We start from the raw sequence: 22,366 nt of genomic DNA on the forward strand, positions 1-22,366 counted from the left end.
TACTGTCTTTATGCTGTCAGCACGGTGGCGTCAGGACATAACCTCTGCTTGGTGGTGCAGTTGCTATTTTGGTATCTTTGTTTTATAAGAATAATTTTGTTTTAAAGTTGGTAATTCCAGGAAGCAAATTCAGGATACTATGCAGAGGATGCACGCTATTAAATAGTGGAGAATATTCTTTTTGCCCTTCATTTTAGAACGTTAGTTCTCTTCAGTGGGTGAATTATGATTGCTGGAGTCCTTAAACAATAGGGACTTGCTTCTTGGCTGTGCTGCATCTAAGAAATCACTGAAAATCTAATGCTGTTTTTACCTGGTGATAATTTGATGTCAACCAAGCATTATCAAATTATCCATGAGACAATTTTATCATAGCAAAGAACTGTGAAGAAAACTGTTTCATAGTAAACAGTATTTTACAGTACAGTATCTTGTAACGGAAAACAGTTTATAGTATAGTATTTGTAGTATAAAGAGTATTTTATAGTATGTTTTGGTTTTAGGATAAGGAGCCTAGTATCTCTTCTCTAACTTAGGAAATTGTAATTGACACATCTGAAGTCATGAAAAGGGTGAGGCCAGCTGCATGTAAGCATATACAAGACAAGTGGTGGAGTGTGTTCTCAAGGGCGTCATCTTTTTGAAATCTGATCTCCAAGACTGAAATGGCTGTCTTGGTTGAGCTCTGAAACAGTATATTACTGAATCAGACCAGACTCTAGATAGAGGTGAGAGCTTTTGCTGAAGGTCTCTTTTATTTTGAGATCTCTGCAATCCATTTTTTATGGAGGGGAGGAAAATACTCATTTTAGTTTTTAACCTGGGAACATTTAAAACCTATTTCAGAGCATGTTTTATTTACAGAAATCTTCTAATACCTTAGCAATAATCTTGTTTATAATGACCTCATATTTGAAAAATATGTGGAAACTCGTCTGTCTGTGACCACACTTTGGTCTGGTTTTTGTTATTTATAACTTTCAGCCAATAAGCCAGTATTTTAAGATTATCTGAAAACCAGCCTCTTAAATACAAGTTTAAAAGCTTAGGTAACTACTTAGATTTCAGAAGTGCTCAGCACCTCTGCCAAGAGATACCCAGCTCTGATGGTTTGTACGCTTCACAGATGCCTGTTAAAGTGTTGTGCATTCTGCAGTGATGGATGTACAGTGGAGAGATTCTTTGCTTTGGGTTATGATGTTAATGGAAAAATAACCATGTACCTTAACACTGAGTAGAAAATATGATTACATTTTTTTGACATTACTTTTTTTTTTCAGTGTAGAGCACTTGCTGCACTCCAGAAATTTGTTTTTAATGAAGCTTTTTGAGTTGTCACTTGAACACTTTTTACAATGCTATCTGAGCATCAATTATGTAAATAACAGCTTGAAACTAATAGTTATTTTAAAACATAGCATGGCAGGGGAGTTGGAACTAGATGACTTAAGGTCCTTTCCAGCCCTAACTATTCCTTGATTCTATAATGGATCATCCTCTGCTGTTGTGTTGGGGGAAAGGAGAGGAGCATTCAGTTGTAGGTGTCAGTATACTAGTATCCAACTCTAAGTAAATTTCCTGTACTAAAATGGGAGCTAGACAGAGCATTTGCATGTAGTCTTTTGGAAGCATGGAGTCCTTGCATTTAAACCTGTTTGATCACGTGCTTAGATGTATGCAAATGAATGACAAAGCAGGTATTGTTTGCTGTAAAATTTTAATACTTGGATGGAAGAGGAGTCTTAAAAATATGGATAGTTCTTTAACAAATGATCCATAATATTGGAACTGCTTAAACACCCCCACCTTGTTGTGTTAGTTACAAGGTGAGTGAAATTCACAATGGGTTATGAAATAAAGTGTGCTTTAAAACAGTGAATAATTTGATGTTTCTGCAGGGCTATCAGCAAAGTCTTGTAAAGAAAAACAGTTTGCAGGTATCATTTCCAACCAGTTAGTAAATTTGTAAGCTCAGGCATCACTACCATTGGATACTTCTGATTCTGGTGAAAAGCATAAGGAAGCACAGAGCATGGTGTCAGCTGGGGGGCAAAGCACAGGAAAGGCTAACTTGAGTTTGAGGCTAGAGGAACGCCCACTGCAGCCAGAGCAGAAGGAAGGTCAGACCACTGTGGTGAGTCACAGGCAAACTCTGCATCAAATGATGTAAACAAAGCTTGAGCCTCCTTATTTTGCTCAAGGGATGTTACTGCCCTTTTTACACTATTGTGGACTTGCACCTCCTGGAGTAGAACTTCCTTGGATTTCCTAGTGTTTTCATCTGTCCTGGTCTCCTGAGCTTGTCTTGTAAAATTCTGCTTGCTACTGCCACCATCAGTCCTTCCAGCTCGGAAACCTTTACTGTATGTGAACTGTCTTGTGCCTGATGCTTCCTATATAGCTTCAGGGTGTTTGTGTGGGCATTAGGTTGTCTGTAAGGAGCCTTCAGAGAAGGAAAGAAGTGTGCTTTGTTCAGGCTCTGAAAATGTTGTTCAGTACTCTGCTTTTCAGTGTAATGTTAAGAAAGCCAGTCTGCTGCTAAACACTGAGGAAAAAGCACTCTTGTGAGAGGGGACACATCATCGTAGATGAGGGCTGTTGTATATGTATATTCAGGGAGGAGATCTGAACAAAAAATCAATAAGATATTATTGAAATCTGCTGTTACACATAAATGCTGGTTTTATTAAAAAGAAAAAAAACCAACATCAAAACAACAAATTAAACCCAAACAAAGCAAACGGAACAAGCCCCAAACCACGGAAAACCTACATGGTTTTCAGGTAAGCTTAGTCCAGGCAGAGAGTCAGTAGAAATTATGGCTGTGATTTGAAGGAGGAAAGAATAGACAAAACCAATGCAAATTGAAAGCTTATACTCAAATGCTTTCAGCCCTTATTTTATATTCTTACTTTACTTTTAAAGCTATTTCACAACGACGAAGTTGTTGCTGAAATTCTAATCTTTTCTAAGTGTATGAGCGTCTTACGTTTCTGCTTGTAGAAAGGATTTTAAAGGTAGGTGAGGTGCTTGCAGTGTATTTAAGGAAAAAATAATGAAATTCTTCTGATAGGAAATTCTCATGCAGTCAGTTATGAAACACTGATCTGCAGATGTTGTTTTCATCCATATGTTCATTATGAACAGAGGGTTTTATGCCCATGAACTGTTAAAGGAAATTTTCCTATTCCTGTAATTACTTTGCTTTTTCCTTATTTCCTCCTCCAAGTACTCTCCTCCACAGCGTGTCCACTGCCAGAAACAAAACACTGGACTAAATTTGATATTTGGTCAGCTTTTGGCAGAGATACTAAGTTTTTCTGTACTGTTCTTGACTTGTTTTTTCCCCCCAAGAGTAGAACTTCTCTCAGATCACTAGTGCAGGCAAACGCTTTGCTTCAATGTCTCAAGGTTTGAAATGAGAAATTTATAATCCCATTTCTAGTAGGAACTGCTGCTGCAGTTCTGTACCTGGACTGTGTATTGCAGTTGAATGGATTGACTGTATGAGGTATCAAATTGTGTGTATATGTGGAGAAATTAACAATTTCAAAGTATGAAGACTCTAATTTCATAATTCAGGCAGTTGTTGCTTTGTTGCCCTTCACCAAAACACAAAAGAACATTCTTGAGAAGTAGTCTTATGTGACTTTCCAACCTCTTCCCCTTCCCATCATCTGGTTCTGGTTTTTATTGTCCATAATCTCGGCCTCTTTGAATACCATCTTTAACAGAAACAAATCAGTGCTTTAGCTTCTCTTAAGCATTGCTGGTTTGCAAATTTAACTATCTGGCTAATTGTGAATGCCAGACTCTTTGAACTGTGGTTCTGATGCCCAGCAGATGATGGAAGAGTGTCTTCATTGTAGCATCCATTTTAACAGTGTGGTGGATCAGTTTCTGAATGTCCCAGTAAGTTTTTATTTTATTTTATTTTAATTCATATTGGTAGGTCCCTGCTTGAGATACAAAGTACCTTTCTGGCAAATGCTTTTGTAGCACATCTTGCATGGAAGATTTTAGCTCTCTGCTTCAGCAGGCAAATGTGATGGCATAGCTGATCTTGTTTGTCTTCTGTGCCAGCTGGAGTAATTTAAAGCTGTGGAGCAGTGTTTGACTGACTTGCATGTGCGATAATTAGCTTCAGTTAATAGCAGAACTTTGACAGAACTCTAGGTCTCACTTTCAGTCTTTGCTTATACATTTGTGAGGAAAAGTAAATGGGTTGGAACTAGATGATTTTAAGGTCCTTTCCAACCCTAACCTTGAGTTCCCAAACCAGGAGATGAACTGGAGTCATGAAACAAGGCTTTGCTTAATGCTGCTTCTGAGAAAATGATGCTGGTAATGACAGCTGGTCTTTAGTCCTGGTTTTTTACATCCTGATTTGTAAAAATGGCATTGTTGTGTTCTCATGTTAGGGTTTTCTGAAGTGTAAGTTAGAAATGTTTCCGAGCTTGCAGTTCCTTAACTCTTTAATTTGTGTGGCACGGGAGAAGAGATGCATCTGTGTTAATGCTGCTTTCATTTTTCTCCGTTCTGATTCTGTGAAATGGTAGAACTGTAATGTATTTGAAGTTGCTTAGGTGGCTTAAATTGTTCCATTTTAGTCAGTGCTAATCTTAATGTTGGAAGTGGGAGTTCACTGATCTGGTAGGAGGATGACAGCACGTTATATACACTACAGATAATACTTTCCATTTGCTGTTTAGTTCTATTAAAGTGAATTAATTTTTTTTAAAAGAAATAATTCATGCACCTTTTATTGCTCTTGTTTTTCCCACTAGGAAATAGTTCTAGTAGCCATCACAGGTCTTATTTCAGGGTTTCTCAGCATGAGTTCTAGATGTAATTGAAAACTTGTGATTTCAAAATAGATCATTCGAGGGATTTGTGTTTACAAAATAATGGCAAGTTACTTGAAAGATGTGGGCAGTCTGGATTTCTGAGTCCAGATAGGGAAGCAGGAGAGTTGTGGTTGGACCAGGACAACACATTAACCATGACTAATAAAAGTCGAGGGAGGCTGATGTGCTGGCTGGACAAGTCCTTATATGCATTATTGTAATATAGGTATAAATTATGTCTATTCAAACATCCATTTTACATTGAAAAATGCATTTACATATGTTGTGTGACCAGCCATGCTTAATGTTTTTGTGCTTTTTCAAATGCTGTGAGGATTTTTGTTTTCTTAGGACATTAACTCCTCTGGGAGTTCCATCTCTGGAATAGAGCTTGCAGTAGAAATAAGGTTCCCATGTTCACAGCTTGCAGGGTGCCGGCTTTGGATTTAACTCCAGTGGGTCCAACAGCTTTCTGGCAGCAGGGCAGGGAGTGGAGATAGATTGAGCCAACCATTTCAAAGTCTGACTCCATTTACAGTTTTAAGATTGTGAGGAAAATGGAAAGCCAAGAGTTTCTGTGGGCAGAAGCAAGAGTTGGCATATAGCTTCAGTATATTGCTAAGAAGAAGCATTTTGTGCTGGTGAACTCATAAGCAACTGTAGGGGCTAGTTGTCAGCTTTGCTTTGCCATTCTCTTTATACTGTTGCCTTTTAGTCTCATCATTATGTTCTGTTCACAGCTTACCCTGTGGTGATATGGCACCTTTTGCATGATCTGGGAGGGAAGGGGGTTCTGTGTAGTTATGCCAACAGTAATGTGCTCTTGATGCTGCAGTGCAGTGTCGTGCTGTTAAGGGCACACCTTCAATCATGTACTAACCTAGTGGAGAAAAGAATGTAGCTTTACTGTAGTCAAGAGCCTAATTAATTGAAATACCAAATTGCAGACTAAAACCCGAGGAAACGACTTGTAAGCCTCTGCAGATGCTGTTTAGCCTTATTTTTATAGCCCTAGAGGCAGAATCAGATTTGTCACTTGCTGGCACGGCAAAGGGAAGATTGTTCTGGGAGCGCTGAACCTTTTTTGCTCTCTGCCTCAGCAGTTGGCAAGGAGTTACCAAGACTGACTAACTGCAGAATGTCAGAATTTACTATTTAGGCAAAAAAAAAAAAGCCTTGACAGAAGATCATCTTGTGATTCTGGATTTCTTGCATGTTCCCTGCCTTTCATTCTGAAATAGCACAGTTGTGAACATCTGTAGGCTTGTGTATAGTTGGTTTTTCGAGAAGGATGTTGAGAAGTTTAAGTGGAAGTTTATTACTGCTTTGGTAAAGGATCAGGTCTTTGAATAGGCTACAATTTCCAAACATAAAGCTCTACATGTTGGCTTGACCTTATGTATTGGAAGGAGTAACTGCTGTTTGGTTTATGCTGCACTTTTACAAAAGGCAAGGAGGTGTTAATATGATGGAAAGTGATTCTGGTGGTCTGTATTCTTCTTGTAGAAGTTGGGAAACAATTTCTGTTCCTTTTGGAGCAGATGCACTAAATGGAGCTTGAGAAATGTTGAGGAGACTATTCATGCTGCCAAAGGCATTGGTGTGGGGAGTTGGAAATCTGCAGGTTCTATACAGTGTGTTGTTTATTGTGTGCTGGATGCTTTCTAGGACTTGCTAGGAACCTTGGTTCCTCCTTCATACCCAAATGTGGTGAGCAGTTAATGAACTAACTTTGTTGTAAATGAAGCTGCTGATAGGGAACTTTCTGGTTGTTGTGGGGAAAGCTTTTTCAGCTTTTCAGTAGTAACAGAGCACAAGATTCCTTTTAATCATTTTAATGTATTCACAGACTTAACCAAGTTCCTGGCAAAGTCTGAAATGTAAGGTAGGGTACTGGGTATATGCTTTGAGATCCTGTATAAATGGAAGAGGATAAATACGTGGTGCTGCTGCAGGATCTGAAACTGTTTGAAGTTCTGGGACAACAAAAATAGATGTGTGCAGGTGGTAGCTACAGGTATACCTGCTTCCTGCTTGAGATGGAAGAGAAAAATTATCTTGGATCTTGTCTCGGTGATGTTTTGAGTGTTAACTGGTCAACAGTGGGACTCTGTTAACCAGCTTCACTTGGCATGCAGCCCAGGAGATCCCATGTTTGGTGTGCTGAAGAATCAGTAGTTTTGCTAGTATGCTTACTAACAGATTTTCTTGTGTGTTAGTCTCAGTTAGCTGTAGTGCTACAGCCTTCAAAGAAAACTCCCTCTCTTCCTTAATTTCTTCATACCTGGTATATGTAAGAGCTTGTCTGACTAAGAACTAGCTAAGCACCCTCAATCCTTAAACATGTTGTGTCAGCATGGGGTATCCAGGGAGTCACGAGGCTAACTGTATTATGGCTGGTGCAGGGAGGAAAAAAGGTAAGGTTTATTTAAAACAAAAAATGGCAAGGCTTGTGTTTGTCTTCAATTTGATTTTATCTTTATATTCTTCCGGGAGTATCCTAATGGTTGTAGTAAACCAGGAGAAATTCTGGTAGGAAGGCAATGAAATGTGCATTGTGTTTAAATGGCAGAGGGTTTAACTGAAGCTTTTCTGAGAATAGATGTTGGGTTTTATTTTCCCTTTCAGTTGATGCTGATGAAATCAAACGGCTAGGAAAGAGATTTAAGAAGCTTGATTTGGACAATTCTGGTTCTTTGAGCGTGGAAGAGTTCATGTCTTTACCTGAATTGCAACAGAATCCATTAGTACAGCGAGTAATAGATATATTTGACACAGATGGAAATGGAGAAGTGGACTTCAAAGGTAAGACTTGGTGCTTTGTGACTGTTTATCAGAATTCCTGATAAATTGAATTTCTGGAGCTTAAGAAATCTTGCTTGTGGTGAGAAGAGAGGGGAGAAGAAAAACTTGTTAAACAAAATAAGGTCCTAATTCCTAGTGAAACTGAATTCCAGTAAAACTAGTTTCTCTGGCACATTAGAGCGCTCCTGAGCGAAATGCTTAAAAAAGCATATTGTTTAGTCATAGCTTTCCAGGGCATACTGAGTTAGGACTGCACGTTAAGTATCTCTTGAAGTGCAGTAATTCAGACTCTTCATTGTGGTGCTAATCTGAAGTATATTCTTACACTGAAGAGACTGCAAAAGTGGGTAGACTGTGAGTGGTGTGTCTATGCAGAAGCTGTATTTACCCAAATGTTAGATCTGTCTTTTCTTGGGAGTATTTTGAAAAAGCCTTCTAAATTGTGGAAGTGGTCCAGATTTTTCTGTTGACACTTCCTTTTCAGGATTATTTTAGGTAGAGCTTAGGTAGACCTTTCAAGTGAAAAGTGCAAGTTTGGTTTTAGTATGTGTTCCAAAATTTAGACTTATCTTAAATATTTGTGAATAGAAGGGCCAGCAGATGAAAAATCTTCAATATTGGTTGGTGTTAAAACAGCCTCTGACCCTTAGAAGTGATGATGTTTGTAACTTCTGTTCAAGGTAATACTTCATATCTCTCGTTGCTCATGACATATGAAGATGGGCCGAGAAAGTTGGGGCTGTTCAGCCTGGAGAAGAGAAGGCTGCGTGGAGACCTCATAGCAGCCTTCCAGTATCTGAAGGGGGCCTATAGGGATGCTGGGGAGGGACTATTCATTAGGGACTGTAGTGACAGGACAAGGGGTAACGGGTTCAAACTTAAAACAGGGGAAATTTAGATTGGATCTAAGGAGGAAGTTTTTTACTGTGAGGGTGGTGAGGCACTGGAATGGGTTGCCCAAGGAAGCTGGAACTAGATGATCTTAAGGTCCTTTCCAACCCTAATTATTCTATGATTCTATGACTAGAAAATGTTAACCAGTTTTTAAGTGTAGAAAGCTCTTCAGTCTCACTTCTATTGACAGGCTGACATTTTAAATAAAATATTAAAATATAAAAGCTACTAACCTTTCCAAAACCCATTAAGTTTCTGTAGAGAGAACTGCAATGTAACTGGAATGTGGAGGGTTTGAGACTTTCTTGGTATCCGCTTCCAACACAGTAATTGTTGCATATAATTGTTCAAAATCCCCTTGTGAAAAATAAGCAGTGATAAAAGATGATACTGTATATTGTATGTGACATTGAGATGTGATTAATATAATTATTGAGAGCTGTCCCTCTTGGGTGGGAACAGGAAATTGTCAAAACCAATTTTCCATGGTGAAATGATGCTGCTGCAGTAAGTGGCAATGCATGCTGCTGTTGTCATCTGGCCAAATTTGGTTCATTTAATTTATTTATTTCTGTCAGAGGGAGGCTTGGAGGAAAAAGATAATAAACTGGAATAGGGGAGAATTAGATCAGATATAAGGAAGAAATTCTTTACTGTGAGGGTGGTGAGACTCTGGCACAGGGTGCCCAGAGAAGCTGTGGCTGCCCCATACCTGGCAGTGCTCAGGGCCAGGTGGGATGGGGCTTTGAGCAACCTCGTCTAGCAGGAGGTGTCCCTGCCCATGGCAGGGTTTGGAAGTGGATGAGCTTTAAGGGTCCTTTCCAAGCTAAACTTTCCTATAATTCAAGAAAAGCAAAATTACGTTTTGCTTGTTGAAAGGCCTAAACATTTTATTTTTTTTAGATTAATCTTTAAGCATAATGCTAAAATAGTCATATCAGCAGTTTATTGATAAATCATACCTGAGTTGTTGATTAAATGTCACAAAACTTGTTCAAACTGGAGTAGGCCTTTCAACCTAATGCTGTATTGCTGCACCTCTGTATTCGTTCTGACCAGTTTAGCTTCTGGTTTTGCTCTGTTGTTACCTTTACTACCCAAAACTCCCAAGAAGTCTGCTTACAGGATCTTATCCAGACACAGCACATCCCAGGGTTTTATTTTCTTGGCAACTAAAGAGTTTGCCCCTGGAATGGCATCATTGTTGAACAGTGTTAATTTTCCTTTTTTTTCCTGTTTTTTTAATAGCAAAATAGATTTTTTTTTTCTAAATTTCTATTAGAGCAGTTTTAACTTTCAGTCTAATTCCTGCTTTAATTTGAGAAAATAATCTTGAGCTGTAAAATTAGAATCCCCATTGGAGTAGCTTTAGTAGAGATCATAGAGGTTTAGATCAGATTCGTATGAAAGTCTGGCAACAAAACTGCTTAAATACTGGTGTGAACAAGTCTGGTCAGTGAGCACAGTGCTGGATTTGGAGTACTTCCCACTAAAGAACATGTAATTATCAAAGTATGGACACTTAAATGTCACAAAACTTCAAAGATTTTAGGGTAATTTAGATTCTTCTCACAATTTCTATAAAGTTCTGAATGTTCATTTCCTTGGTTTATTAAAAAATACACTTTTTTGTAAATATTTTTTCTTGTACTCTCTAGAATTTATAGAGGGAGTCTCCCAGTTCAGTGTCAAAGGAGATAAGGAGCAGAAGTTGAGGTGTAAGTATGTTGAATTTTCCTTAACAAAATTTTGTTAGTTCTCCAAAATATGCTTCTGTTGGTCAACACTGAGAAATCAGCAAATCCAGTGGGAAATCATGAAGGTAGATTGTAAGCTTTTTACACACATCAGTAGAAGAATTTGCCAGTATCCTGTGGGGAAGGTTTGGTGAGGCTGCCTTCTGAATATCTTCAGTTGCTTCCCATTTATTCTTTTTACTTCACAAAACAGTGTAATAATGTGCTTTGATGTTACTCTTATGCTCCCATAAAGCAGATTTTTTTTGCTGCTGTCGTAGAACAGCACTAAATTCTTGTTTTGAGAACTATGTCTGAGGAACACAACATGACCCAGGCCTTTGGAGTGTGGAAGGGATGAGTTAATGCATGGATGTAGTTTCCCATAAGTAATAAATTCAGTGTTAATGCCAGATTTGCAGCAAAACAACCAGGTGGGATTTGATTAATCTATTTCCTGCAAGGTTGTTATTTTTTGTGCTTGTAAATGAGCTGCTACGTGTGTCCTTTACCTTGTGGTGGTGAAGAGTTTCCAGCTCAGTGTTTATAGAGTTATTTTACTGCTGGTGCTAGAACTACTTCAGTTGACAATTCTGAAGTGAGGTTTTTCTTTCAAATTCCATAGTAGCATTCATTATATTGTTTCTGATGGTTCCAAGGCTGTCAGAAACCTCACTTAAAACACGGGATTTTTTTCAGCGTGTGCAGGATTGTGTCAGTACTTAGTGCAAAGCCCATGAATGTATATTGCTCTTTTCTGGCCACATTTGTTACTGAACGTTTTACATACATCTGTCTTCTGCAGTTGCTTTTCGCATTTATGATATGGACAAAGATGGGTATATCTCAAATGGAGAGCTCTTCCAGGTGCTGAAGATGATGGTTGGGAACAATCTCAAAGACACTCAGTTACAGCAAATTGTAGATAAAACCATAATTAATGCAGATAAGGATGGTGATGGAAGAATATCCTTTGAAGAATTCTGTGCTGTAAGTAACCTCTAAAGAAAACTTCAATAACTTTGAATTCTAGAAAGAAGGAAAATGGTAAATAGTATAAAGGGCATGATTATAAAAGCAGAGTGATTTGGCAATAGTCACTCTGTGACACAGCTTTATTATAGATGGCATTTTTGTCTTACTGCTTCCAGTAGAACAGTGTCTTTAGGGTGTCTGAGCCAGTCAAAATAGGTTTCTTCAGGATGCAGACTTTCCCCTTGAATCCAGCATGCCTGAAGAGCACTCAGAGCAGAGGAGCTTTTACAGGGTAATTTGTGTGTCTTTATGCCATACTAAACACAAGACCAATCCTAAACTATTTTTGTATATAGACAAAAATGCCTGACATGAAGACAAATATTGGATTCTGGTCTCTTTAAAGATAAGTTGTGACTGATACAGGAAGCTGGTTTTCCTTATTTTCAACAGTTACTTGATTGAAAAAGAAAGAGTTCTTTTGGTTGTTTTAAATGTCTCAGGCTGCTTAATGGAATACATGGGGGGAAAAAAAAATCAGAGCACTGTGGGCAGCATGTCCTGTTTCCTGAGGGTAGGGGCGAAGTGCTTCAAACCATCTGAAACCTGTAAAACCAGAGTGCTAAAACGTGAGTGCAGCACAGCAGGTCTCTTTCAAAAAGTGTCCTGTCAGGGGAGGTGTGGGAGGGGAGAAGTGTATTCCACAGAGGTTATGTGTAGGTTAATCCCCCAGTCTCTAAACTGAGTGTCTGCTCCAAATCACCCTTCAGAAAGGTTTATCTCTGCACAGTGTGGAGAGGTCTGGGGAGATTATCACCATCTGCAGAACACAGGGGTTTTACAAGGGCCAGGGTAGTAGGATTTGGGTCAGTTACAAGCAGGGTAACCGCTCAAGTGCTGCTCTGGAAATGGACAAATGGTTGAAAGGCACATTTTAAAAACTTTGGGGTTTACTGAGCAGAGTGCTTGAATGTAGCACATGAGACTTGCACTGGTTGATTCTCACCCATGTTGTGTAGTTGTTTAATTAGTTGACAGCAAGTTTTAAATTTAAATCAAAACTTGAAGAATGAAACTTGCACACTTGAAAATGGCAATAATAAGTGTTTTCGTGTTAATTTTAAACGGTGTATTAATGGACATACACCTGGGTTAGCACTGAGTCAACCGGCACTCAAGCACTGCTTGTTTCCTACCCTTCGAATTTACAACTTCAGTTCAAACATAACTCGTTGGTACTTTCACGATCAGTGCAAGCTTGAAGGAAAAAACCTGCCCTTTCTCCAAACTATGAAAATAAAAAGGCTCTGTTGTCTGCATGGTTTTTTAGTAGTTATTTTTGTGACATCATGTGAAAACACATGGTCACTTGCAAAGAACTCAAAGACTTGCAGCCTGCAAATGCCTGCATTAGTGAAATACTTGTTTGTTTCTTGCCCTGTTGTCTTTTAACCATCCATCAGATATATTATAGCCTTTTCTTTTGTCTCCAGCTTCTGCCCAGACTCCTTGTCTTGTATTGCAGCTTGATTTTCCTATTTTATTGGGATTTTAATTTCTTCTATTTTTGTTGACCTCCTGACAAGACACCTTTCATTCTTGCATTTTAGCTTCATGAATTTTGTGCCATCTAGCTACACAAATATTTTTTCTGTTTGTCACATTTGGCAATACTATTTGGCCTTTGAGTTTTGTCTCCATTACAAGAGTTCCTCTGACCTCGCACCTTTTTCTTTCCTTTCTCTGTGCATGAATTGTGTGCCTTTTAAACACTGGTAATTCCTTTTTGGGTGCATGCAGTTTTGTCAGCCATCCTGATGCCTTCCGTAAGGCCCTTTGCTTCTCCTGTACAGAGGCACAGTTTTACAGGATGTTTCAGAAGTCAGCATTTAATTTAACATGCAGAAACATAATACAAAATCAGAGTATGAGATGGAGGAGGAAAGCCAAAATGATGTAATTTAGGCTGTTTTTCAGACCCCTGAGTGTGTAGATCATACTAATACAACTACTTCGGTACATACATAATTCATTCATGTATCTCGCAGTGCTTGAGATGCAAATGAGTTTGGGGAGGCCAGGGAATTACTGTAATTATGATCACCCTGAATGCATCTTCTGAATAGTGTATTCTTCATGTGTTGCTGATTTTTCAGTTCTTACCTACTTACAAACACTTTTTTTTCTCCTAGGTTGTAGGAGGCCTAGATATCCACAAAAAGATGGTGGTAGATGTGTGACTCTGTAGGGCACCACCCAACACTTTTGCTTTCTTCTCCATCTCTGAAGATCTGCTCAAGACGTCCAGCAATGCTCTCTGTGTATTTAAATGGAAGTATTTTCTCTGTGAAGCCACATTTTCCAACATGAGCCTCATGAAGCCAACTAAGTGTTATTGAACTTTTATTCTCTCAATAACTCAGTGTAGCACTTTAAAGTCTGAAGGACAGCAAAGATGGAAAGAGCATATCAGTGTGGTGGAGAAAGGGAAGGGGTTGGCTTTTTAATTTATTTTTCTTCATCTTTTATAACAAGGAAATATCTATCTATATATATATATGTGTGTGTGTATTTATATATAGATATATATGTAGCTTTCTATATGTAGTAGCTAGGTGGGCTTTAATTTAATATACTTGATTCAGAAACAAAACTAGAGTACAAAGTGCCAAGCAGAATATTAACAGTTCAATATATGGATATACATCCTTACTTTTATTTCACACAGTTTTATATATATAGTAGAAGAATGTAAAATTTTAACTGGGTGTTAGGTCAGCTCTTTTCCTTTTCCTGTGACTGTTCAGATGTTTCTATATATTGACTGGCTGACAAAGCATTGCTTCTTATTAATTCACCTTAATTACATTTTTTGTAACACAGGAGACTAAGTTTATTTATACCTGTTAATATATTACCAGGGACTGTGTCTCTTTGCTAAATAACTTAGTACAGTTCTACTTAATATGAGAATATAGTTTAATGCTACTGCCAAGAACTAGCCCTCGTGCATATAGTAACTGTGGAATGCTTTGATGGCCGCTAGGTTTTGTCATCTAGGAATTGGGAGCAGTTACAGCTGTCTTGAAGCAAAGGCAGATCTGCTGTTCTGGATTCATTTTAGATACAGCTGCTCAAGGTGTTAGACACATCCATGATTTTTTTCTTGTGCTTAGCTTAATGAAATTAGGATTGATGTAACTCTGCAGGATTCCCACCTACTTATTTTCTACAGTACTTAAGACTAGAAAATGTTCTTGCCATTTAAATTCTGGTTTTCAACCATGATAGTTTCCCCTCTGCATTTAAAGAATACTACAGGTAGCATAAATAACTGGTAATATTTTATATATATATATATGTATATAGGATTCATACAGGGGGAAAATCTTGTTAACCTATGCCATAGAGGAGGAAAACTTCACACTATCTAAATTTATACCTCTTGCGGTTCTCCAGTCCTTTGCCTGGGGAATTATTTTCTTTTCTAGATTTGTCCATATCATGATTTGTAACGGATGGTAACTTGATATATTTGTGTGATATAAAAGTAGTGAGCCATGTTTTACAACTTTATATCATCCCTTCCCTTTTCTGCAGTGGTACTATTGGCTGGAGGAAAAACATTTGCTAGATTTTTTTAGGACAGTTCATCTTTCCTGTATAGTAGTTTTTCTATTAAAGAGAAAAAATTGTTTTATAATCAGCAGTGGGAAGTGCAGGTTGTCTGAACCTACTTCAGTCGAGCACCTGTCTGCCATAGCTGTTCCTTCAACTGAGTGCTGCACATCATGGGCTCTGTCTGTGAGAGAGAAATCCAGGTGCTTGGTGTCCTTGCATGACATAAAGTTTTGCATGTAGATCGATTTGAAATGTTCCTCTTGTTTACATAATTTGCATAATTTAAAAGATAAATGTTGCCAAACTTTGGTAAATGTTAATGTTCAAAACGAAAATCTCCACTACATGTAACTTTTCTTCCTCTGGATCAGTACGTGGTTTATAATCCCAGCCAGTGGTTGTATCTGTTCCAGTGTCAACTGCCATGTGCTCTGCTTCGAGGGGGAACTAGTCTTTTGTGAATTTTTTGTACATAAGTATTTGTTACAAACATTTAGCAAATGCTTTTGATTTCTCTTACTTGCTTGTGCATATCTTGGCTGGCATTATAGAAATCAGTGCTAATGTTATTTCCTTAGGGGGGTTGGAAGGGGAGGGATGAGGTTGGGTTTTTTTTTTATTTTATTTTTGTTTTGGGGATTTTTGTTTTTCGGGGGTTTTTTTTCTTGTTTGGGGTTTTTTTTGTGGGTTTTTATTTTGGTGGGGTTTTTTTTCCAGTTTGTGTGGGGAAAACTGATTTATGTTGAATGTTTAGTTTTTCCTCTGCATGCTACATCATACGTTGTGGGACTATAAGAACCTTCATACTACATGAATACAAAATAAAATATTTGAACCTTGGCTGAGCTGCTTCACTGTTTACCTGGATCTTCCCTGTTCAACGTCAAGCAGTGCCGCAGCCTGCTCTAAGGAAAACAAAACTGCTGTTCAGAGTTGTTTGTTCCCTCTTCAATTATAAAGGTTTATTGGAAAAACTGCATAGGGTGCAGACAGCCCCCTGAATAATTCCAGGCTTTATTTCAGTGTTTCAGGACCACTTATGTGTGTGTTTTTACTAAAGGCACATCGGGTTCTTTTTGCTAAATGTCCAAATTAGATAAAATACCTTGGTTTAAATCCTGCTAAATTCAGAATGGTTGGGCTAAGTGGAAAGTGGTTTAAAAAACAAAGCCCTAACCTTGAATGTAGGTGGAGAATCAATGGCAGCTCCTTTCTCAAGGGAAGGTGTGAGACCTCTGCTGGTGGAATCAATCCTCGCTGTAGTAGGTACATCCTTTAGGGCAGCCGTTTGCTATTGCTCTTTGTAGTGCAGTTATCTGAGCTTCCTCTGTGTTTGACTCTTCCTTTGTGCTGCTTTTGGGGAGTATGGGCATGCAGCTGCTTTAGGATGAAGATTAGGTTACTTCTGTATGTCCTTCCCTCACTCTTCTTATCTTTTGAGCTAATTGAGATTAAAGGACATAAAGCAGGTGATGAACAAATAGAAAATGTGCTAACCCAGGTAGTGCACTTCTACCTTGAGCTGCTCAGTGGGCATGATCTCCCCTGTGTAGCTCATACTGCTGAGAGCTGTACATGTAAGTAACATGGCAAGTCTTAAACCTTATAGCAACTGAAGACTTGAATGAATCTGGCTGTAATCAATAGAATGCTTTGGGTTGAAGTGACCTTAAATATTATGTAGCTTGAACCTGTGTGCCACCTTCCACTGGAGCAGGTTCAAAGCCCTGTCCAGCTGGGCCTTGACCATGGCCAGGGATGGGGCAGCCACAGCTTCTCTTAGGCCACCTGTGCCAATGTCTCACCACTCATAGTGAAAAGATTTCTTCCTAATTAAGTGCTGCACTGGGAACTTGGACACTGAGAGAAATGTTTGCTCAATTTCCTGGTGGTTTTGGTATCTCAATCTTTTGTTTTCATTCAAAAGCCTGAACTGAAAATGTGCTAACCAGCAAGAGACTTTGTAACAAGTCTGGCTGGCAGGGTTGGGAGAAGGATCCCTGTTTAAATCAAATGGGGACTGTGACAGGTCTCTCATCTCTCCATTTCAGGCACACAGCATTTTAAAAAGGCAGAGACTCAGCACTTTCCAGTTCTTTTCCTCTGGCGCACTAGCAGGTTCTTGTACCTAACCAATGGCTCTTGGCTTCACAAAGCTGCCTTATACAGACCATTTTCAAGAAAATAAAAAAATAAATCTATAGGTGCAGAGTATAGGATTAAGCTCAAATATGGTATTTATCTCTCTCTCATCTTACCATTTTCATGTGCTGTGTTGTTCCATATGTAGCAGCGATTCACTGGGTAGCTTGCTTTTGAACTTTGTGTTCCAGTTGACTCCTCTTTCCAGGAAGATAATGAACTGATGTGTGGGTATAAACACTCAACTATGCTGATTCCCTTTAGGCTCAAAACATTAAAGGCTTTCTGAAGTTCTGACAGCAGTTTCTTGATACTTTGATATTCAGAGTCAGTAATGAAGCATGGTTTTGTTTGAGGATAAGTAAAATCAGGTATTTGTACTTCTGATAGACACGATCATTTTAAAATTACTTTTAATGACTATACAGAAATATTAGGTGTTGAAATAAGGCAGCATGTCTGAAGGAAATCAGACTGCAGGAACAGTCCCAGTTTTCTTCCAGGCTTCCACATCAAGTAGAAGATTAAATGCTTCTGTAGCTCCAGGTCTCTTGTGTGTACAGAAAACACAACTCTCAGCCCCAGTCCTTGGTGGTGCAGCTGTGCTGCAGCTCAGAACCTTTCAGCTGCTCTGCTGGCCACTGCCCTAATATTGCCATAAACTTTTGATGGAGGACTTCCTGCAGAAGAAAGCATAAACTCAGTCAGTAAACAAGGTAATGTATGTGTTACAGAAATGTATGTTTCACTGTCATGTCTGTGTTAAGAGGAAAGTAAGCCCACAGCTGGCAAGAATGGTCAAGGTTAGCCATCACCTTGCAGCCTATGGTTGGAAGTGCAGAGTTAAAACTACTGGTGCCTGTGTGGGTTGGGTTGTCTCCTCTGACATCTAGACAGTGCATTCCAAATAGCCCTGCAGGGAATGCTACATACTAGATCAAAGAGCAGAAAGTATCTTCCTCCCGCACCACAGACAGGGCTTTAGAGACAGAATCGAAGTGCTGGGCTCGCCGATTCTTACCCAAACCTTTATTTTAAGGGCAACAAGGCAACTCCTAGCAAGCTGCCTGCTCCAAATGCAGCTATGGACCACTGGGGAGAAAGTTAAGACGGAAAACACAGCAGTTTCTCAAACTGCAAGACTGCATATATCTGTATCTGTATGTAAAGGAGAAGATTAGATAACAGGACTTACCTAAAATTAGATTGCAAATTGCTGTTCGTGCCATTTTAATGTTCTGAAAAGATCCCAAAATGTGAATTTTTCTGTAAAAAACAAAGTAGCAACAGTTAATGAGGGAAAAAAACTTCTGTTACTATATAGTTTATAAAGCTGGAATTTCAGATCAGTGTACTAGTGCCTTTTCTACACTTGTAATAGAAACGACCTCAAAATCAGAAAACCTGCAGTATAAAGCCTGTGCTGTTCTAAATCCTTTTCAAAATAGATTTTTAGCTTTAGGAGGAAAAGGTTACAGGGTCAGTGGGTTCAACTTTGATTATTTCTAAGAAGTTGTTCTTGTGCTTTAGGGCATTACTCAGTTCTATGTGTACTGGTAACACCCCTCATTCTCATACCAAAAGGTCAAATACTCAAATAGCATTTGTTAAAAATAACACTCAAATAATTTGTCTTGCCACTGCTCTACAGCAGTTTCATAAAATCTAGGTTATCTTTCTTCCTGGAAAAGGACATGGGTTAGTTGAAGGATTGTGCTCTGCCCAGGAGGAATTCAGACAATACTTACGCGTCAGCGAGAACGATTCGTGTCCTGGTTACGTTTTCTATAGTGAATTTTGTTTTTCCACCTTTCCCTGCTATTCTCCCTATTGCTCTTGACAGATGATCGCCTTTCAAAGGTTTGACTAAAACGAGAATAACATGATCACTGTAACAGCAGTGGGGTACATTTCTGTAATGCTTGCCTTGCTGGAAGCAACTCAGTGTAAGTAGCACAAAAGCAATTTAAGGTGCAATATGTAAGTATCTATATTCACTAATATTACTAGAACTGATAATTGCATCTGGTGCTATGTGTAACCATGAGGTCTCTGGCATCAGAGAGAAATTCTGATACAGAACTGCAACAGAAGGAATTTCCTGTGTTACTGAGCAATCACTGTTGAGGAAAAAAAGAGCCAAAATGCACTCAGCTGGCACCAATAGAAATTAAATAGATCTGATTCAAATGCTCCAAGGAATCCCAGTAATACAAGAACTAATAGATGTTTCTGCTGTCTACTTCCTACCAGCAGCTGTTAGGATACTAAGAGGAGCAAAGCCTATTCTAGTTTAAAAATCTAATGGATGTATTCACCAAAATGCTCCATTTCACCTTTAAAACATTTACCCAGTGAGCAGAAAAATCTCTCTGATAAAGTGATGTACTTTTAAGGATGGAGGTTTGAAAGGCTTTGTTAAGACATCTTAGAAAAATTACAACCCTTTCAAGCCACCTGTACCCAGACAATAACTGTAATGAAGGTTTTCCTTAACCCTGAGAATAAGTGACATAATTGGAACAGGAGGAAAGGAATAAAAGCAATGTACTTGCAGATGGTACCCACAACTACCTGAACACCACAGCACAAACTACTTACCATCTGTAACTTCAAATGACTCTAGAAAAAGATCATCTAATCTGATGAGAGCAAGAGCATCCTAAAATAAAGAGATCTGTTATCAGCATGAGTGTTGCAGTACCACAACGGAGCTGAAAGCTCACATTTCCTTTATATAAAAGGACAGCATTGGTAGTATTTCTCCACTTAAATGTATCAAACAACAGCCAGCACAGGTCTGCGGCAAGAAGCAGCCCATACAATACTGTGAAGATTGGTTTTGTTTTGAGTTTTTAACAGAGTGCAGATTATGGGCAGCAAAGTGGAGACTCTCCTCCCATGTAGAGCCATCAGAGCCAGATTACTGCTTCATGCTTGCCTCTTGCATACAACTAAATATGCCCTCCACATTAAGTGATGTTTGAAGGTTACTTTCTTACCCTGCATTAGCTTAAGAAATGAAGACTTCCACTCTAGTCACAATTCCAAACATTTATTTCTAGAAAACCACCTGAGGATTTTCATTTCTTACTGTAATTTTCAGGGAAGCCAATGACATCCTACAAGCAAATCCAAGCACTCTCACAACCTGGGAGCTGGAAGACTCACCTCTACTTGAAACCCAAGGATAAATGCTTTCACAAAATCAGCTGCTTTTGTTAGAGCACTGAGATCCTTTGTTTCTTGGCACGTCTGCAAGACAAGAAGTTACGTTTGCAAATTAAGGCTGTGCAACAAGCAGGGTCAGGACTTGGGGGAAGAAAAGTCTTGGCGATACCTTCTAACCATAAAACCCAACATTCAGGTGACAGTGCTATATTGTGTTTTACTGAGACTAGAGTAACTAGTCTTGGTGCTGGTTTTATAACAAGAAAAAAGTATCAACTACCACTGCCTGTGTTTGGAGGGGAGGGAAAAGAGAAACTGTTAAACCCCCTCCACAGCACACATCTGACTGAGAACAAAACAACACAAGCTAAATGCAGCACAGAAGAAAAACAAGTGGATGGTGGCAGGAAACCCTGGAAGTTGCTCTAATGCCAAGATCTGAAAGATGTTTCAGCAAGTGAAAAGAAACCCAGACAGGTTCAATAAAACATATGAATTAAGATAATATTTAGAACAGGAACAAATTGACCTGGCAAAGCAGCAAGTATTGGGCTGCTTTCGTTTTTTTAATTGACCTGCCAGCACACCACAGGATTTGCTGTTAGGGGCATTTATTTTCAGTTCATGTTTTAATACCGGGCCAAAGCCATCATGGAAGAGTTTGTGCCTATCTGCATTGACAAATCTGAACAAGGCTAATTTAGGAAAGAGCAGTCTTTGCAGCTTCAACAAAAGCAAAGAACAGTAGTTAAAGAAGGTAGTTATGTTGAGATCTGGAGTATGTAAAAGCTCTTCTGCATTGTCATTTACTGCATTGTCATTCCACACCATGTCAGAGAAACGACAGAAATGGATTTTAAATTTCCAATCGTTTTATATTCCTGACAGATAGGGGCAACACTAAATGGGCTTGCGCAAGAACAAAACCACGTGGCTTTCTACCATTGCTGCATACCAAAAAGCACTGTTGAAATCCCAGGTCTTTTCTTTCACCTGCACAGTTACTCAATGGAACTGCAGGATTTCCTGCACTTCCCTCCCTTTTCCTTCAAGTCATTTCTCTAGTTGCCACCACCAAACTTGTGGTAAGATTTTAAGGTTAAGCAAAATTACTGTTGATGCCTCTGTTTTCACTCTTACATTAGAGAATCTCATACATCAACAATGCTAATACAGCAAGTTGTATGTCAAAGGCACAGTGAAGAAGTTAGAATAAAAAATGAGCAGCTACAGGAGCTACAATTCTATATTGTTAGCTCAAAATTGTCATAAGTATTTAGTAGCCTTAACAATCTAGAAAACATTACAATCCAAAATCACATCTAACACAAGCAGTAAGATTCTTGGTAATTCTTAAGCATGTAATTTTCTCCTATAGAAACTGACACCATCCCCGCCACCCCCCAGTCTTAGGCCACTTCTAGAAGGGTTTAACACTTTAAAACTTCACCTGCATGAATTACTCGCTTCTCAACAATAACCAATATGACAAGATTAACGCCCTGTGAGGTTTTTATGGTCAAATGAAAACACGTGGCTTCCATCTTTCCAAGCATTATCTGAGATTTAGAATGCTTCTCTAGTCTAATACACAGCACAGGCACACCTAGGAGCACAGGCACCGCGTTTCAGGTATCGGTGGGAAGCAGAAGTTCTCTTTACCTTGATTTCCACGTTCCTCGTTTTCAAGTTAAACCTGATTTGAAGTTGCAAGTGCTCCACGATAGGCGTGTATATTTTCATCCAGTTCTCTTTTAACGGCGTGTACCTGTTGGCCGGGACGGGAACCTTCCGTATTTCTCCTTTTCCAACCTAGCGGGAAGAGAAGGCCATGAAGCGAGGCAAGGCCGAGGACCGGACACCGCTCCATGTGCCGGAGGGCTGCAGGCCCGCACAGCCCAGGCCGCGTTTCCACACCCCGCGTACCCCGAGCGCTTCAGCCGCCACCGGCGGAAATGCCGGCCTCTTGCTGGGCCGCGGCTCCGCTGTGTCCATGGCGGTCCCCGCCGCCGCCCGCCGCTTCCTCCGGCTCCGCTTGGACACGACGCCGGTGAAGCCGCCGCCATCGCCCGCCGCCTCAGTCTCCATAACGAGGCACTGACAGGAGGGGGGTAGCCGTTAGAAGGGGTCGCGTTCCAACCGCCGCCCGCGTGCCTCCACACGGCCTGCCGGAAG

General features: G+C 39.4%; 2 protein-coding genes across 4 annotated transcripts in view; one reads left to right on the plus strand and one right to left on the minus strand.

Annotated features, from left to right (window-relative positions):
• The window catches only part of PPP3R1 (protein phosphatase 3 regulatory subunit B, alpha), a 42,548-nt gene extending 26,830 nt beyond the window's left edge, over nucleotides 1-15,718 (plus strand). For all 3 annotated transcript variants that reach the window (XM_034060338.1, XM_031047512.2, XM_034060337.1), the window contains 4 exons: nucleotides 7,476-7,652; nucleotides 10,205-10,264; nucleotides 11,088-11,272; nucleotides 13,450-15,718. In XM_034060338.1, the coding sequence (XP_033916229.1) occupies nucleotides 7,476-7,652; nucleotides 10,205-10,264; nucleotides 11,088-11,272; nucleotides 13,450-13,497 (470 nt within the window). In that variant the 3' untranslated portion in view covers nucleotides 13,498-15,718. The remainder of the gene's footprint in view (nucleotides 1-7,475; nucleotides 7,653-10,204; nucleotides 10,265-11,087; nucleotides 11,273-13,449) is intronic.
• Nucleotides 15,719-17,412: 1,694 nt separating this feature from the next.
• Nucleotides 17,413-22,365, minus strand: PNO1 (partner of NOB1 homolog). The gene is made up of 7 exons (XM_005147453.3): nucleotides 22,118-22,365; nucleotides 21,854-22,003; nucleotides 20,192-20,275; nucleotides 19,622-19,682; nucleotides 18,769-18,886; nucleotides 18,216-18,286; nucleotides 17,413-17,700 (listed from the first exon to the last, which is right to left on the minus strand). Exons 1-7 carry the CDS (start codon nucleotides 22,277-22,279, stop codon nucleotides 17,633-17,635), a joined length of 714 nt encoding a protein of 237 aa, XP_005147510.2. The 5' UTR covers nucleotides 22,280-22,365; the 3' UTR covers nucleotides 17,413-17,632.
• Between the last annotated feature and the right edge of the window lies 1 nt (nucleotide 22,366).

Source organism: Melopsittacus undulatus, chromosome 3 (assembly GCF_012275295.1).
Source record: "Melopsittacus undulatus isolate bMelUnd1 chromosome 3, bMelUnd1.mat.Z, whole genome shotgun sequence".
NCBI classification, from domain to species: domain Eukaryota; kingdom Metazoa; phylum Chordata; class Aves; order Psittaciformes; family Psittaculidae; genus Melopsittacus; species Melopsittacus undulatus.

What these genes read in the sequence shown, in the direction of transcription:
- PNO1 (XM_005147453.3), bottom strand. Translation starts at nt 22,279, where the DNA reads ATGGAGACTGAGGCGGCGGGCGATGGCGGCGGCTTCACCGGCGTCGTG. An exon ending in TGGCGGCTGAAGCGCTCGGG is followed by an intron (nt 22,004 to 22,117) that starts GTACGCGGGGTG and finishes TCTTCCCGCTAG; the next exon opens with GTTGGAAAAGGAGAAATACG. An exon ending in TCCTTGGGTTTCAAGTAGAG is followed by an intron (nt 19,683 to 20,191) that starts GTGAGTCTTCCA and finishes TCTTTATTTTAG; the next exon opens with GATGCTCTTGCTCTCATCAG.